Here is a 15,048-nt window from a genome sequence, read left to right as displayed (position 1 = left end):
ATTTCGGCTTTCATAATGCTGAATGGACTATATCAGTTTAAAGTCATGTTATTTGAAATGAAAAATGCGTCAGCTGGATTTCAGAGATTAACCAATGAGTTCATTGCCGCATTACCCAACTGTGTTATATACGTAGATGACCTAGTGATTTTTAGTCACACATGGAAGGAATATTTGTAACATTTATCAGACTTGTTCGATTGACTTTGGAAGGCAGGCTTGGTGATAAACCTGGATAAAAGTGAATTTGCCAAAACCCAAGTCACCTTTCTGACCCATGTTATTGGATATGGACAAATGGCCCCATGGGATGCAAAAACAAAGATAATTTCCCAGACCATCAACAAAAAGAGTGGTGCTACGATTCCTGGGATTGAGTGGATTTAATTGAAAATTCGTACCAAATTTTAACAGTGTGGCTGTTCTGCTCACTGAACTGTTAAAGAAAGGCAAGAGGTTTGTGAACAGTGGACTGTGAGAAGGCATTTGACAGCCTGAAAGCTGTGTCATCCACTGTTCCAATATTAGCCACACCTAATTCTGTCAAGCCATTCAAGATGGCTATCGATGCAAGTGGTGTGGATGTCCATGCTGTGCTGTTGTAGGAAGATTACGAGAAGATAGAAAGAGGTTTCAGGTATTTCTCCAGGAAATTGAACATACATCAAATGAGAAGAAGACTTTGAGCTTGATGTTGGCGTTATAACATTTCAATGTTTGTTTCCAGTAATGTATCTGACACGATCGTATACACTGATCATAACCCATTGAAGTTTGTGGAGAAATTTAAGGACAAAAATGCTAGGCTGTTTGGATGTGGAGATGTGAGGATCACTAGTAGAGTTCCTGTTAACATTTACAATATGTCTACCTGGTATATAATTTCTGGTTTCAGCTGAAGCACCAACATATCTGTTGACGAAAGTGGAATCCAGCCAACAAACTGTATGCAACCGCCAATTTTTTTGTTTGTACAGAGGAGATCTTGCCCATGCTTTAGAAACAATGTAAGGAGGTAACGTTGAGGAAAGCAGTCACGAAGGGACACCAGGAAAGAAGGCACTCACCAGGGAGTGGGCCGAGAGTGGCAATCATGAGGGGACTTGGAGCAGATGGCTGAAGAAAATAGTATGCACCTGGGAACTACCAATGTCGTTGAGGAGAGTGGATGCAAGGGGACTCGGTCTGCAGCAGTGCCAGGGAGGAATGGTGCAACAGCACAGTCAGTGAGGTTGCAGGCGATGTGGAGAGTGCTCTGTGGTGGGACCTGGGCTGCGAATGGCTAGACTCGAGTGGGAGGAAAACAAAATGGCAGACCAATTTGGGGCAATAAGTCTGCTTGTTTGATGAAGAGTCAGAAAATTGGACTTTATATATGGAATACTTTAATTTGTTCTTTAAGGTGAGCAAAGTGGTTGAAGACATCATGGTTTCGGTTTTCCTACCTACCATCAGGAGCAAGGCCCTCGTGATTCTAAGGTGTCTGGTGCAATCAGAGAAACCCACAGAGAAGATGTTCCATGAGCTATGCAAAGTGTTAGGAAATTATTTTGCACCCAAGCTGTCGGCGATCACTGAATGTTTCCATTTTTACAAATGGATACAGCACAGAGTCCATCACCCAATTCGTTGCTGCCTTGACCATTGTGAATTCAGAGGGGTCCTGGAAGATACCTTGAGACAATTTGGTTGGTGACCTCCCACGTGAAGCCAACCAACACAAGCTACTAACAAGGAGAGAGCCGGATTTGTAGGCTGATTTCGAAATTACTACCTTGGTGGAGTTGGTCACGAGTTTGCTGATGACTCCCTGGTGCATCAAACAGTGGAAAGTCAGCAAAATGCAGCACCAAATGTAGAATGCCACTGATGTTGCAAGACTGGTGTAAGAATTCAAGGACTTGAAGTGCCACACATGTAAGCAAGTGGATTATATTGCATGAAATTGCCAGGTACGACCCAGATGAGGGGGTGGGGTGGGTCCAGAAAGATATAACCCTGAGGACAAGGCATAAGGTCTGAGTTGTCTGTATTGAATGTGTGATTAATGTGGGGAATGAGAGTTGTTTTTCCTCCCCCATTAAGAGGAAAGGTGCTGGAACAAATGCATGAAGGGCACTACAGCATGATGGGAATGAAGAAGCTCGCCAGGAACTACTTTTGGTAGCTGGATTTGGACTTCCAGATTAAGAAGAACATGGGATCTGATGTGCAAATGCACTGCTATTATCACTTCTTCAAGCATGGGAATAGTCTCAAACACCATTCCAGCAAATTCACATTGATTTCACAGAACCGGTAGAGGGACGGATGCCATCTCCCAAGTGGGCTGGTGTGGTGGTGGTCATTAAGTCAGTTTTGGCAGAAGTAACAGTGTACAAACTGGATGAAATACTGGATAACATATTTGCCAGGTTTGGGACCAATTTTTAAAAATATATTTTTATTGAAAATAAATTTTTTTTGATATCACAACAAGTACTAAACAAAACAAATCAAAACCATACAAATAAACCCACTAATAACTAACTAAATCATAATAGTAATAATATAGCTCAACGAAACAAAGTAATAGCCCTTGACCATTGAGAGTATAAATTTATACATATTCATGTCTTCGTAGTTTCTGCCCTCTTGATACCAAATTCATTAAACAGAATCGTCATGGCTATATATAGGCTCTTATTAGTATGGCAGACAAATCTGTATCCAAATAGTCCAGAAAGGGCAGTCACATCTTATAAAAATTCTTAGTTTTATGGTGCACCATACTTGTAAGAAAGTCCGAAGGGATGTGTTCCATGACTAGCTTATGCCAGCCCAACAGCTCTGGGGGGTTTTCAGACACTCAGCCTAACAGAATGTTCTTTATTGCGCAAAAAGTGGGGATATTGAAAAGCTTTTTTATGCACGTCTTATGGAAGTGGATTAAGAAGGCCAAGAAAAATAGATACTGGGTCCATCTCCACCTCTGACCCCAAGACCCCCTCTATTTCGCCTACCATAGTGCTCCAGTATGCCCACAGCCTTTTGGCAGGACCAGAGACAATGAGTGAGCATACTAATATGCATTTTGCATTTAGGGCACATTGGAGATACTCCTGCTTTGAATTTTGAAAGGCTGTCTGGAACCAAATGGACTCTGTGGAGAATTTTCAATTCCAAGGCATGGGTCCTGTTGCAAATCGAAATTCTCTTTGCATTTTCCCAGATATCCTCCCATACTTCAGAAGAGATCTCGACGTCCAGCTCCCTCTCCAATACCTTACAGAGCCGTTCGGGCTCGTCTGAGGGACCCTCTCGCAATAGGTGATAGACATTGCTGACAGAAAGTGTTTTTTCTGCACTCAGCACCCTCTTCTCCGTGTCAGATCTTTAAGAATCAGTTCAAAGTGTGGTCTGTTTTTGTATGAAATTCCTTATTTGAAAAAATAACAAGAGATCTCTTCTGGGCAACTCTTATTTCCAAGCCAACTAGTCAAAAGACATCAGTATATCTCCTCGAATAAATCCTGAGTCTTATCATCCCTGGCTGAAAACCCGACATACAACTATGGTTGTTAAAAAAAAAAATGTTTTGGCAATATTGCCCTCACTCTGACGCATTGCTCTGCATACTTTAACCGTGCTATTAACTATTGGGCTATGGCAATTTCCTTAACTGCCCTCATTTTGTCCAAATCAGCAAGCTCGTAAGGGGGCATCTTGCCTGAGATGCTTCGATGTCCAACTATAATGAGTGAGGGACCCCCCGGGCCCAATCATTCACGTAAGAAAGCAACAAGATTAATTGGTAGTTTTTTGATATCTAGAAAATCCACTTCTCCCAGTCTGTGGGGTAAATGCAGTTTAGTCAATTAAATAAGGGGTTGCTTGCGATACCAGGTAAAGAAACTGAACAAGACATTCAGTCTTCTAAATGTTTGCTTGGTTAAAAGCAGAGGAAGCATTCGCATAGGATACAGCAGACTAGGGAGAATGCTCATTTTAATGAGGGTTATTTGACCTAACCAAGAGATTGGAAGGGCCTCCCATCTTCGAAGGTCTTATTTGTTTCTGTCAAATAAATGGACAAAATTGGTTTTAAATAGCCGATCAAAGACTGAAGTAATGAATTTTCCTAAGTAGAGAAAGCCCTCCCGTGACCATCTAAAGGGAAATCGAGATTTGTCCTCAGGACTGGGCATTTTCGGGAGACCACCCATGGTCATGACTTCTGATTTTGCAAAGTTGATCTTGTAATTTTGAAAAGCTACTAAACTAATTAATGCATTGTATCAAATGAGGCACCGAAACTGTTGGGTTTGATAAAAGGACAAGAACACGTGGGCGGCACGGTGGCACAGTGGTTAGCACTGCTGCCTCACAGCGACAGAGACCCGGGTTCAATTCCCGCCTCAGGCGACTGACTGTGTGGAGTTTGCACGTTCTCCCCGTGTCTGCATGGGTTTCCTCCGGGTGCTCCGGTTTCCTCCCACAGTCCAACGATGTGCAGGTCAGGTGAATTGGCCATGCTAAATTGCCCGTAGTGTTAGGTAAGGGGTACATGTAGGGGTATGGGTGAGTTGCGCTTCGGCGGGGCGGTGTGGACTTGTTGGGCCGAAGGGCCTGTTTCCACACTGTAAGTAATCTAATCTAATCTAATCTAAAAACATCAATGCAATCTTATGTGACTTTGTTCTCACTTCTGGAGCAGATATATTGGGATCCTTCCATATTGCCTCTGCCAGTTGTTCAATCACCAATGTAAAAAGCAACGGTGATAAGAGACAGCCCTATCGACTGTCCCTGAGAATATTGAAATTGTTTGACCGCACACCATTGGTGAGGACCGTGGCAAGAGGGTCACTATACAAAACCTTACTCATCTGATAAAGACCTTGCCCAAGCCAAACTGCTTTAAAGTATTAACAAAAAGGCCACTTCACTTATTCAAATGCCATCTCAGCATCTCAAGAGATCACTAATCACTGTACCCATCATTGTTGACATATTTGGATTGCAGTAAGTAACCTCCTGACATGATTCAATGATCTGCGACCTTTTATAAACCCCGTCTGATCCTCCTTAATGATGGAGGGCAACACAGTTTCTAGTCTTAGTGCAAGAGTCTTAGATAGGATTTTGAACTCAACATTCAGGAGTGAGATGGGTCTATAGGAAGCACAATCCTATAGCACAAACGGAGCATGAAGGAGAGAGTCTTGCTCAAGGGTCACTCCCGGGAGGTCCAAATTCTTAAAAAAAAGACTCCATCCTAACCCACCCATCCTCTAAACTTTCGGATTGGTATAGTTCGGAGTAAAATTTCTGAAATGCCGCGTTAATCTTGTTGAATTATGCGTTAAATTTTTGTATCTTCCCTGATTGAGGTAATGGCTTGGGGAGCATTCCTTTTCCTGGCAAGTTACATTAAGTACTTGCCCAGCTTATCCCCATGCTCAAACAGCCTTTGTTTTGTAAATGTCAGTTCCCTCTTGGCCGCCTGTGTGAGTATGGGATTCTGTGTGATCATGGAGTTCAGTGTGGACCGAAGCACTGTGATCCTCTGCAGTTTAGCCAATGAGAGCCTGTCAAAATATGCCTTTCCAATGGCCTTCAGATGCGTCTTGAGCAAGCATTGCTGCTCACCTTTTCTGCTGTTTCTTATTGGCAGAATAGGAAACAACTAACCCCCTAGCATAGGCTTTAGCAGTTTCCCAGAGAATGGATGGATTACTGGCAGAGTCTGAAATAATGTTTTAAAAAGGCTCTGGATTTGGCAGAAAAGAATTCGGTAAACTTGCTCTCCTTAAGAATGAAGGGGTTCAGTTGCCAGTGGCTTGAACCTACCATAGTATCCTTACTCTTGACCATTAGATACACTGGAGCGTGATCAGAAATAGTGAAATTGCGAGTTGTACGTGACACCACTGAGCTGAAATGTGCTTCAGGAGTCCAAAAGAGATCAGTCCTGGTATGGCGTTTGTGCAGATTTGAGAAGGTGCCTCCGAACATCCACCAATCCTGGTTCAACACGCAAATCCCTTAATTGCTTAGATCGTAAAGAAGATATTGCGGGACTTTTGAGCAATCTATCCACTGTAGGGCCAATTTGACAATTAAAATCCCTTCCTACGATAATATGTTGAGGCGTGAGGTTAACCAGTTTAGTGCGTCTATCAAGAACTTGAGGGCGTGGGCTGGGGGACAGTAAACATTTAAGATCCTGTATTCTTCCCCATTTATCAAAGCTTTAAGGATTACAAGTCTCCCGGGTGAGTCTTTAATGCACTCTAACAACTTAAAAGGGAGATTGTTCCTAACAAGTATGCCACCCCCCCCCCGCCCCTCCACTCCTAGTATTGAAAGATGAGAAATAAACTCAGCCATACGCATTCTTTTGTAGTTTCAGATGCTCTGCATAATCGCTGCGTGTTTCTTGCAACAAGGCAACATCCATCCTCTCCTTTTTAAGACTGGAAAGTACATTCTTCCTCTTGACCGTCGAGTAACTCCCCTTAATATTCCAGGTACACCACTTGAACATATCCTTAGCCATAACCTTCTATAGCACCATTTAGCCTGCAGAGAAGGAGAAGAAGAACTGTTAGCTACGAATCTGAGCTTCAGTACAAGGAAGTCCATAAAACACAAAAGCTACATAAACTAAAAACAGCTACAACCCATAAACCTACAAAAACTATGTACACCAATAATGAAAAACAAAGAAACATCAAAGGCACTGATTAGAGGAATTAATCACCATTCAGTGGGGGAACCTACACATCCCGAAATCATACTAGCCATTCCCCCCCACCCTCTTAACTCTTACTAGCTAGGGTCGCACCACAAACACAGGCAACCCAGTCGGAAAAAAACAAGATTAGTAATCTACACAAGTAAGTTAAAAGTAAATACGTCACACATCCCGTGGTGTAACTTAACTTAGAAATTAAGGATACATACTCTATCCATCTCGAGCATAATTTAATGCAACTTATTACCAACAAAAGGAGACACTACCAAGTCCTTTATAAAGAAAGACAAACCCGAACAACTCTGTTTTCTGTGCCTTTTTTTTAGATTAGATTCCCTACAGTGTAGAAACAGGCCCTTCAGCCCAATAAGTCCACAACAACCCTCTGAAGAGTAAACCACCTAGACCCACTTATCTCTGACTAATGCACCTAACACTATGGGCAATTTAACATGGCCAATTCACCTAGCCTGCGGGAGGAAACCAGAGAAACCCACGCAGACACTGGAAGAATGTGTAAACTCCACACAGACAGTTGCCCGAGGCTGGAAACGAACCTGGGACTCTGGTGCTCTGAGGCACCGTGCCACCCCAATCATCTAGCTTAAGTCAGCATGTCCACAAAGTCTCTGGCGAGTCAAATAAATGTATATCCATTATAATGAATCCTATTCTGGGAAAAATCACCAGTCTCCGAGTCAGAGTCGGGGTTCAACGACAGAGTTTACTGTACGAGAAAATACCGGAGCTCCGGGGAGAGAAAGACACCAACCGCACAGTGGTTAGCTGCGATTCTTCTTTCAACCGGGAGCACATATCAAGATACTTTTATACATTTTGTGATATAATAGGCCAGTGATGAGGTTATTGTCTCTGTAACATTGTTTGTTATTAATATTGCAGAATCGTTGATAGTTTTGATGCAGTCATTGTCAGTTCCAGCACAGCCTTTGTTAATGTCAACACGGTCATTGTCAGTTTCAGTGCAGACATTGTCAGTTTCAGTGTCTGCATGGACGTCATTGCTGTAGTGACAGGCACTAATTGCTCTTCCTGAGAAGGACAATTACTGCAACCCTGGCTATTAGCATTTTGCATTGAGTCAGTATCAAACCGTTAGCATTTCTGTCAAAGGTGTTGGTTGGACCAGACACTTCGGCGGGCAGTATACACAACTCGTGTATTCTCTCCCCCACCTGCCTTAAACTAATCAACTAGGTTGTGAGTGCATTGTGCTGGCATTCTGCTAGCCCCATGCAGCATCTGTGTTTGCTCTGCTGTCTCTCTCCATATTGTGGTCTGGTGACCATCTTGTGTGTCAAGTGGCTAACTTATGGCTCAGCAGCCACCTTGTCTGTCCATGTGCCTAGTGTCACCCTGCCCCACTTCAATCTGAAGCACTGCTGAATATCTTAGAGTCCTGGTACCAAGCTTTCTCAGTCTCCTCTTGATGCTATCGTAGGACATCCTTTTCCGAATCGTGCCTCTGAGAAGTCTTGGAAAAACATGATCCTGGAGCCCTCATGCACCAATGCCTTTGGATCCTTCCTTTGTGCTCTGGAAGCTTTCATGACTCTGCTTGTGTTTGTAATGATGGAACCGTACCAGGGTAGGATGAGGGCGCTTCTCCATTGCTGGCCTTTGTGCTGCCACCTGGTGAGCTCTCTCAATCTTTAACCTTCCCTTTTCAGTCTCAATTCCAGGAACCACTTCAAAAAGAATTCTACTAACCACTCACCTTCCATCTTCTCAGCCATGCCAACAATGCAAAGGTTCTTTCTTCAGCCCCTGTTCCCAAGGTCATCCACCAGATCCAGCAAACCACAGACCTGTGTTTCCAGGGCATCAATCTGACTCTTGGATGAATCAGACTCTGCTTCCAACCCTGTGGCCTGGCGCTCGAGCTCATCAGTCCTTTTCCCCAGGTCTCGCAGCATAGCAGAGACTGGGGTCAGCTTTTCCTCTCTTTTTTCTTCAATCTGCTTCTCAAGGACTTTACGAGATTCAACTAGCTCCTCAACCAAGGCCTGGTGAGTAAGCAAGAATGCAATTGGTGGATTGCGCCGCTGACCTGTCCCCAGGCAGACCACCTTCTTTTTTCAGCATTCTCCTGCATCCAAAATGAAGGCAAGTAAAGTTTTCAGGTTCTGTAGCTCTTTTACTTTATTTTTTAACCTCATGGATCGGACAGGTTCGAGCTCTGTCCTGCCGATGTTGTGGCATGGAGCCCAGCAAATGCGATCCTCCCTCGGTTGCCACCATCTTGCATCCCCGTTTTGGGAACACTGAACAAGTCGTGAGTGACAATGGTCCACAGTTTGTGGCGCAATAGTTTGAGGAGTACCCAGAAAATCATGAAATCAGATCCATGAGGTTGGCTGCATGTCGCCCTGCAACAAATAGCTCGGCAGAAAGATTTGTTCAAACCTTCAAGCAGACCTTCAAGAGGAGGGGTCACCAGGATAGTAAATGAACAAGTTTCTCCGCATGTATTGGAACATGCCATATGTGATGACCCAATGTTCATTGGTGTTCTTAATATTCAACCCAGCTGAGAACCAAATTTGAACCATATTTGGCTGGTAGAGCAAAATCAAGATGGCCAGAAGGGTGGGAACCTCAATGTCAAGGGTATTCCAAGAGGAAACACCATGTGGTCCAGAATTATGTCAGGGGGAGAAATGCATCCAAGCAGTGGTGGTGCCTCAAACAGGACTGTTGTCATATACGGTACAGACGAGGGATGAACTAGTCTGGAGGAAATGCGTGGACTAGCTCGTCACAACACCTTACCAACAGAACACCAAACTGGTCCAGATGGGACTAGTGGTCTCAATCGAGTCATGTGTCTTTGAACCGGGGTTGGCTATTCCCAGGTTGGAGACAACAGCAATGTCACAAGGCAAAAACAGACAGTCAGAGGGACATATTGCAGAACAACAGAAGCATCTTTGCGGAAGCGATGGCCTCTTGGTATTATGTCTGGACTGTTAATCCAGAGACACAGTAATGTTCTGGGAACCTGGGTTTGAATCTCATCTTGGCAAATTATGGAATTTGATTTCAATAACAGAAAATCTGAAATTAAGAGTCATGATGACCATGAATCTGTTGTCAATTGTTGGGGAAAAAAAACAATCTGGTTCACTAATGTCCTTTAGAAGGAAGGTGCCATCCTTACCTGGTCTGGCCTACATGTGACTCCAGACCTACAGCAATGTGGTTGACTCTTAACTGCCCTCTGGGCAATTAGGGATGGGCAATGAATGCTAACCTAGACCGCAATGTCCTTATCCCGTGAATGATTTTTTAAAAAAAGTTTCATTCTTTGAATTTGACAATGGAGCCAGTGGCTGGAAAAAAATGACATACATCCTTTCTGCAATTTTCCATCCATTGAAATTGCTGCTCTCAGAGCCATTTTCTAATATTTCTTTTTTATTATTCAGTCATGGGACCCAATGATGTTCCCTGAAACTGACTGTGAAGTTATCATCTATGACCACTCCTTAGTTAACTTATGCTGCATTATTTTTGTGAAATTTTGTAAACCATAATTTGTTTAGAAACTTTTGCTTTCAGCTTCTCAATCACAGAATTGTTACACGCAAAAGGAAGCCAATCGGTTTGTGGTCCTAAACTGGCTAGCCAACAAGCGTTATGACTTTGTGTAATTTGTCTCCCTATATCTTCACACATTGGATGATTACGTGCCCCCTTGAATGCCTCAATTGACTTTGTATCTACAGCATTTCCAGCAGTGCGTTTCGGACCCAAGTCATTTGGGTGGGGGTGAGGGGTGGGGGTTGGACTTCTCGCATCAAATTTGCAAGCCATGTTAAATCTATGGCAAGAGGGCAGTGTATTGATTTGGGTTTGATGTTAAATTTATCAAAATTATTGAACTTCTGTATATTGTTGACTGCACTCTTATACTGATTTATTGCACCTTCAGATCTGGAATAAAAACTCCAAGGAGAAGAGTATAAACCTGACTGCGCTTGACAAGCATGGCAAGGTGTATGAAGATGGTAAGACTGGAATCAGTGAAATTTTTCATAAAAAATAATGCTCTGTTCCATTTATCCTTCAAGACCAGTAGTGTATACAGTTGTTTGCGTACGGGGAGTTAAATATATTTGTTCTCTTCTCCTCCTGTATTCGGCAAAAGCAGACAAGGATTTTGCTTTTGCTATTAAAAATTGCATCGTGGCTTTGGAGAAATGGAAAGACAAAGCAGAGCAAATTGGCCAATTTTCTTTTTACAACAAAAACAACTGTCCTAGTGTGCATTCTTTTCGCCTTAGAACGTAAATACATTTTGCACAAAATTCCCTTTTGCAAGATAGAATGTAGGTTTTAACATATTCTAGTCCAGGAATAAAAAAAAAGTGTTTTGCAGAATCAGTATTGACATGGAGCTTTTAAGATGCATTAAGCTTCATTACAATTGCAAATTATGTTATTTCCAAGTCCAATAGAACTGTAGATTTCTTAAGAATATATGGATCTTAATACTGCAATGTCTGTGCGATGAAGTGATTTATATTTAATACAGAATGCTATCAATATTTTGGCATCTGAAATTAATGGTGAAAATAACTTTTAATTATACTTTTGTAATGAATATTTTTCCCACAGTGTGGTCTCAGTGCTGTGAAATGGAGCACTTTCCACTTCAGGCAATCAGTATCAACATCAAATATTTCCACATCAGTTCTTATACCAAGAGATGTTGAAGAAAGCTTTTTTCATTTGTTAACTGAAAGAGTAATGGGTGGAGCTTTATGCTCCATGAAAATAGAGTTGAGAAGAAAGGGAAATAATTGGGTGAGTTGGCCCTGATGAGATGCTTATCCCTTTTCACCAGCTCACCATTTAACTTTGGCGAGAAAGTCCACTGGGGGCTTTGTCAAAGTGCTCAATGAAAGTGGTCAATGAAAGAGAGCTTAAGGGCCTTAACTCATCATCTTCCCAATCATCTGCAACCCCAATAAGTGGAAAGTTTGCTTGTTTTCCCAACTAGAAAACCATGGTGACTGCTGACAAGTTTGGGTGGTGGAGGAAGGGTCTCCAGTCACATTTTTTGGAGGGGGAATTAAAGGCATGGATTAGAGGCAAATATCTGGCCTTGGAAATCTATCTTCTAACCTTGCCATGGAGTATCCACTCCCCGCAACGCCCATCTCTTGACCAGCCAATCAAAATAATTTATCTTCTCGATCCACGTAGGAGTAGGACTTTAAGACTCTTAAGCTGAAGAGCTTTGGCTGGCAACTCAGGATGCCAGTGTCAAGGGTTGTGATAGATGCTTACCCTCACACTGTTTGTCAGTTTTTAACCAACTTATTGGCAGATTTTCAGGTGGTTTATCTCTGTGGTGGGGTAATGTGTTAGTTGCAATCAAATTCAGTTGCACCCATGCCCTGAAAAGGTTTTAGAAAATCATGCCCAGAGATTCTCAATTTTAACTTTGATTTGGACGCCACGATTTCTTTTTCTGATCTCGAATTGTCCTTGTAATGTGCGATGTGTGCTTCACCATGTGTCAACTTAGTTATCATCCGTGCAGGCCTTGGAGATGAATGCATCTCAGTTGATGAAGTTGTACATGAGTCATAAAAATGCTTCCTCAGAATACGCAGCCTCCTCTGAGGACTCCTGGGTCGCCTCGACCCCAGGTTCTATGTGACATTTAAAGGACTTGAATGATAAATGACATGAATTAGAACTGATGTTAGAGAAGAACTAGAAGTCAACATTGTGTTGATGTTCATCAGCTGTGATAGCAATTCAATAAGAGATTGTGATGTGCTAAATGACAATTAAATTGTTAATGCTATCACTGGAAATCTGGGACTCCCATCTGTCCATAACACTTGGCCATGCATTTCTCCACCCTGAAGGTTTCTTTTTATGTTAGTTACATTCTTACTGGAGTATCATCCCAAGTCTGTTTCTGCCTAAAGTGCTACACTTATTTCTGCAAAGAGAAAATAGAGTTAGTAATGTGAATGATGAATTGTGTGGAGAGGGTAGCAAGTGAACAGTTGAATAGGGTATTTGTGAGGGATAGTCATGAGATAGCAATTGGGTAATTGTCATTGGCTGTTGAAATCAGTGTGTGAAAAAATGCATCGAGGAAGAGGAACGACTGGAGCTGCAAGATGTGTTGATGTCAGGAGAGCTGCTAGGAGAATACTAGGCAAGTAAGAATTGGGAGCGGTTTGCACCTAAGAATAGAATTGAACTGATTTTTTTGGCCTAATGTGGCCATGGAACACCTTGCAGCAGTTTCAAGGGACCACACTTGTTCTCTCATTTACAGCCCTACCTGGTGTGTTTTTTGATGTTGGCTTCTTCTCCCATCTGCAACGATCAACACTTTTCTGCTAAACATTACAGCCCCCACCAGGACCTCCTGGGAAAGAGTCAGAAAACTGAGCCTTAGCCTCTGGAAGCAATACAGCTATTGGTAGAAATGCCAATCTTGAACCCTGCAATCTTTTGGATTCATTATCGAGTTCAATAATGTTAGGGCCTGAGCATCTTCTCATGTGGAGTCATAAAGATGTACAGCACAGAAACGGAACCTTCAGTTCAACTCGTGCATGCCAACCAGATATCCTAAACTAATCTCGTCCTATTTGCTAGCACTTGGCCCATATCCCTCTAAAGCCTTCCTATTCAAATACCATCCAGATTCTTTTTAAATGTTGTAATTGTACCAGACTCTCTACTTTCTCTGGCACCACATTCCATAGATGCACCACTCTGTGTGAAAAGTTGCCCCTGATGTCCCTTTCAAAGTTTTCCCCTCTCACCGTAAGCTTATCCCCTCTGGTTCCCTCACCCCAGGGAAAAGACCTTGACTATTTACTCTATCCATGCCCCTCATGAGTTTATAAACCTCTATAAGGTCACCCCTCAGTCTCTGATGCTTTGGAAAAGAACAGCCTCAACCTATTCACCCTCTCCCTAAAGTTCAAATCCTCCAACCCTGGCAACCTGCTTGTCTAATTTCTGTCATTGAACTTTCATCATGGGTGGTGTGGTGGTTCGGGGTGGGGGGGGGGGGAGGGATGGGTGGGAAGGTGTCGTGGCGGTGCTGCGCGGTGCGCTGCTGCCTACTGTCCTGAATGGGGAGTGGACATAGCAAGTGCTCAGTCTGTCAATCCCATTGAAGTGAAGTGGCAGCAGCAGGAGAGGCTTCAGCAATGCTGCAGGTCCCTTACACACAAGTGTGTGTCTGCTCCGAAACAAACCCTGAGTCAGAGAGAGAGGGGGCAAGGCAGGCAGAGCGAGGAATAAGGAAACTTCAGAAAATTCCCAGTCCCAGAAGCATTGAATCAGTTATCTGAATATTCAGTTATCCAAACAAAATACTGCCCGCTCATCTTATTTGGATAATCGAGGTTCCTCTGTACGCCCACCTTTTCCAAGCTACACTCAGTTCTGAAGTAGGGTCACTAGACCCAAAACATTAGTTCTGTTTTCTGTTTTCAGATGCTGCCAAATCTGCTGAGTTTTTCCAACAATTTCTGATTTTGCTTCTGTTTTATTATATTGGCTGGAAATAAGTCATTTTAGAAAGCCTCTGATCCTTTGCAGCTCCTGAAAGTATTACTTTAAAGACTTCTTTCTGTACTGTTATGTTCTTTAATTATTATTCTTGTGTTGTTCTTCTTCTCTCCCCCCTTACCAGATCACTTTGGCTGCCTTGTGTGGTCTCACTCAGAGACTCACATTCTGTACGTCGCTGAAAAGAAAAGACCCAAAGTGGAATCCTTCTTCCAACCTAAACCACAGCTCAGTGTGAATGAGGAAGAAGAAGACAATATCAAACCAGAGAAACAAGAGAAACCTGTCAAAGTACAGTACTGTTCTTCTCTCCACTATCACATGTGCAATCCAGGAAGATTAGCATTTGGATGGGGGAGTGCGTTTCAGTGAAAGGTTTTAGGTTTTAAAGTAATATTATGCTATGAACTTGTGACATTTCATAGCTGTTGGTTGTGAATATGCCTTTTAACAGAGACTTGCCCAGATATTACGGGGAACTTTTGACATTGAATATTGAAAGCACTGATATCAGGAGAAAAGGAATAACGTCCTTGGAGAGTACAGTACATGGAGGAGTGACAGATAAGAGAGGTCCAAAATAGAATTGTTGTGTTTAAGAAAATGTTTGAAGTTTAGATAGCTAATGATTTCGAAAGTTACTTTTTAAAAAGAAACAACACTTCTTTCACTGTTCCGTGGTACCTATGATTTCTATTTTCCCTCATCAGTTAACCCTGCCCTGAACT

At 42.7% G+C, this 15,048-nt stretch overlaps 1 protein-coding gene across 3 annotated transcripts in view; it reads left to right on the top strand.

Moving 5' to 3' along the window:
• Window positions 1–15,048, top strand: part of apeh1 (acylaminoacyl-peptide hydrolase 1) — an 83,634-nt gene that overhangs the window by 20,296 nt on the left and 48,290 nt on the right. For all 3 annotated transcript variants that reach the window (XM_043708398.2, XM_087994489.1, XM_043708397.2), the window contains exons 5-6: window positions 10,695–10,770; window positions 14,445–14,611. In XM_043708398.2, the coding sequence (XP_043564333.2) occupies window positions 10,695–10,770; window positions 14,445–14,611 (243 nt within the window). The remainder of the gene's footprint in view (window positions 1–10,694; window positions 10,771–14,444; window positions 14,612–15,048) is intronic.

This window comes from Chiloscyllium plagiosum, unplaced genomic scaffold (genome assembly GCF_037043375.1).
Source record: "Chiloscyllium plagiosum isolate Xiang-an unplaced genomic scaffold, Cpla_swu_hap1 HiC_scaffold_14, whole genome shotgun sequence".
In the NCBI taxonomy this organism is placed as follows: domain Eukaryota; kingdom Metazoa; phylum Chordata; class Chondrichthyes; order Orectolobiformes; family Hemiscylliidae; genus Chiloscyllium; species Chiloscyllium plagiosum.
The sequence above is the reverse complement of the archived record's forward strand: the minus strand, read 5'-3'. Positions and strand labels throughout refer to the sequence as shown.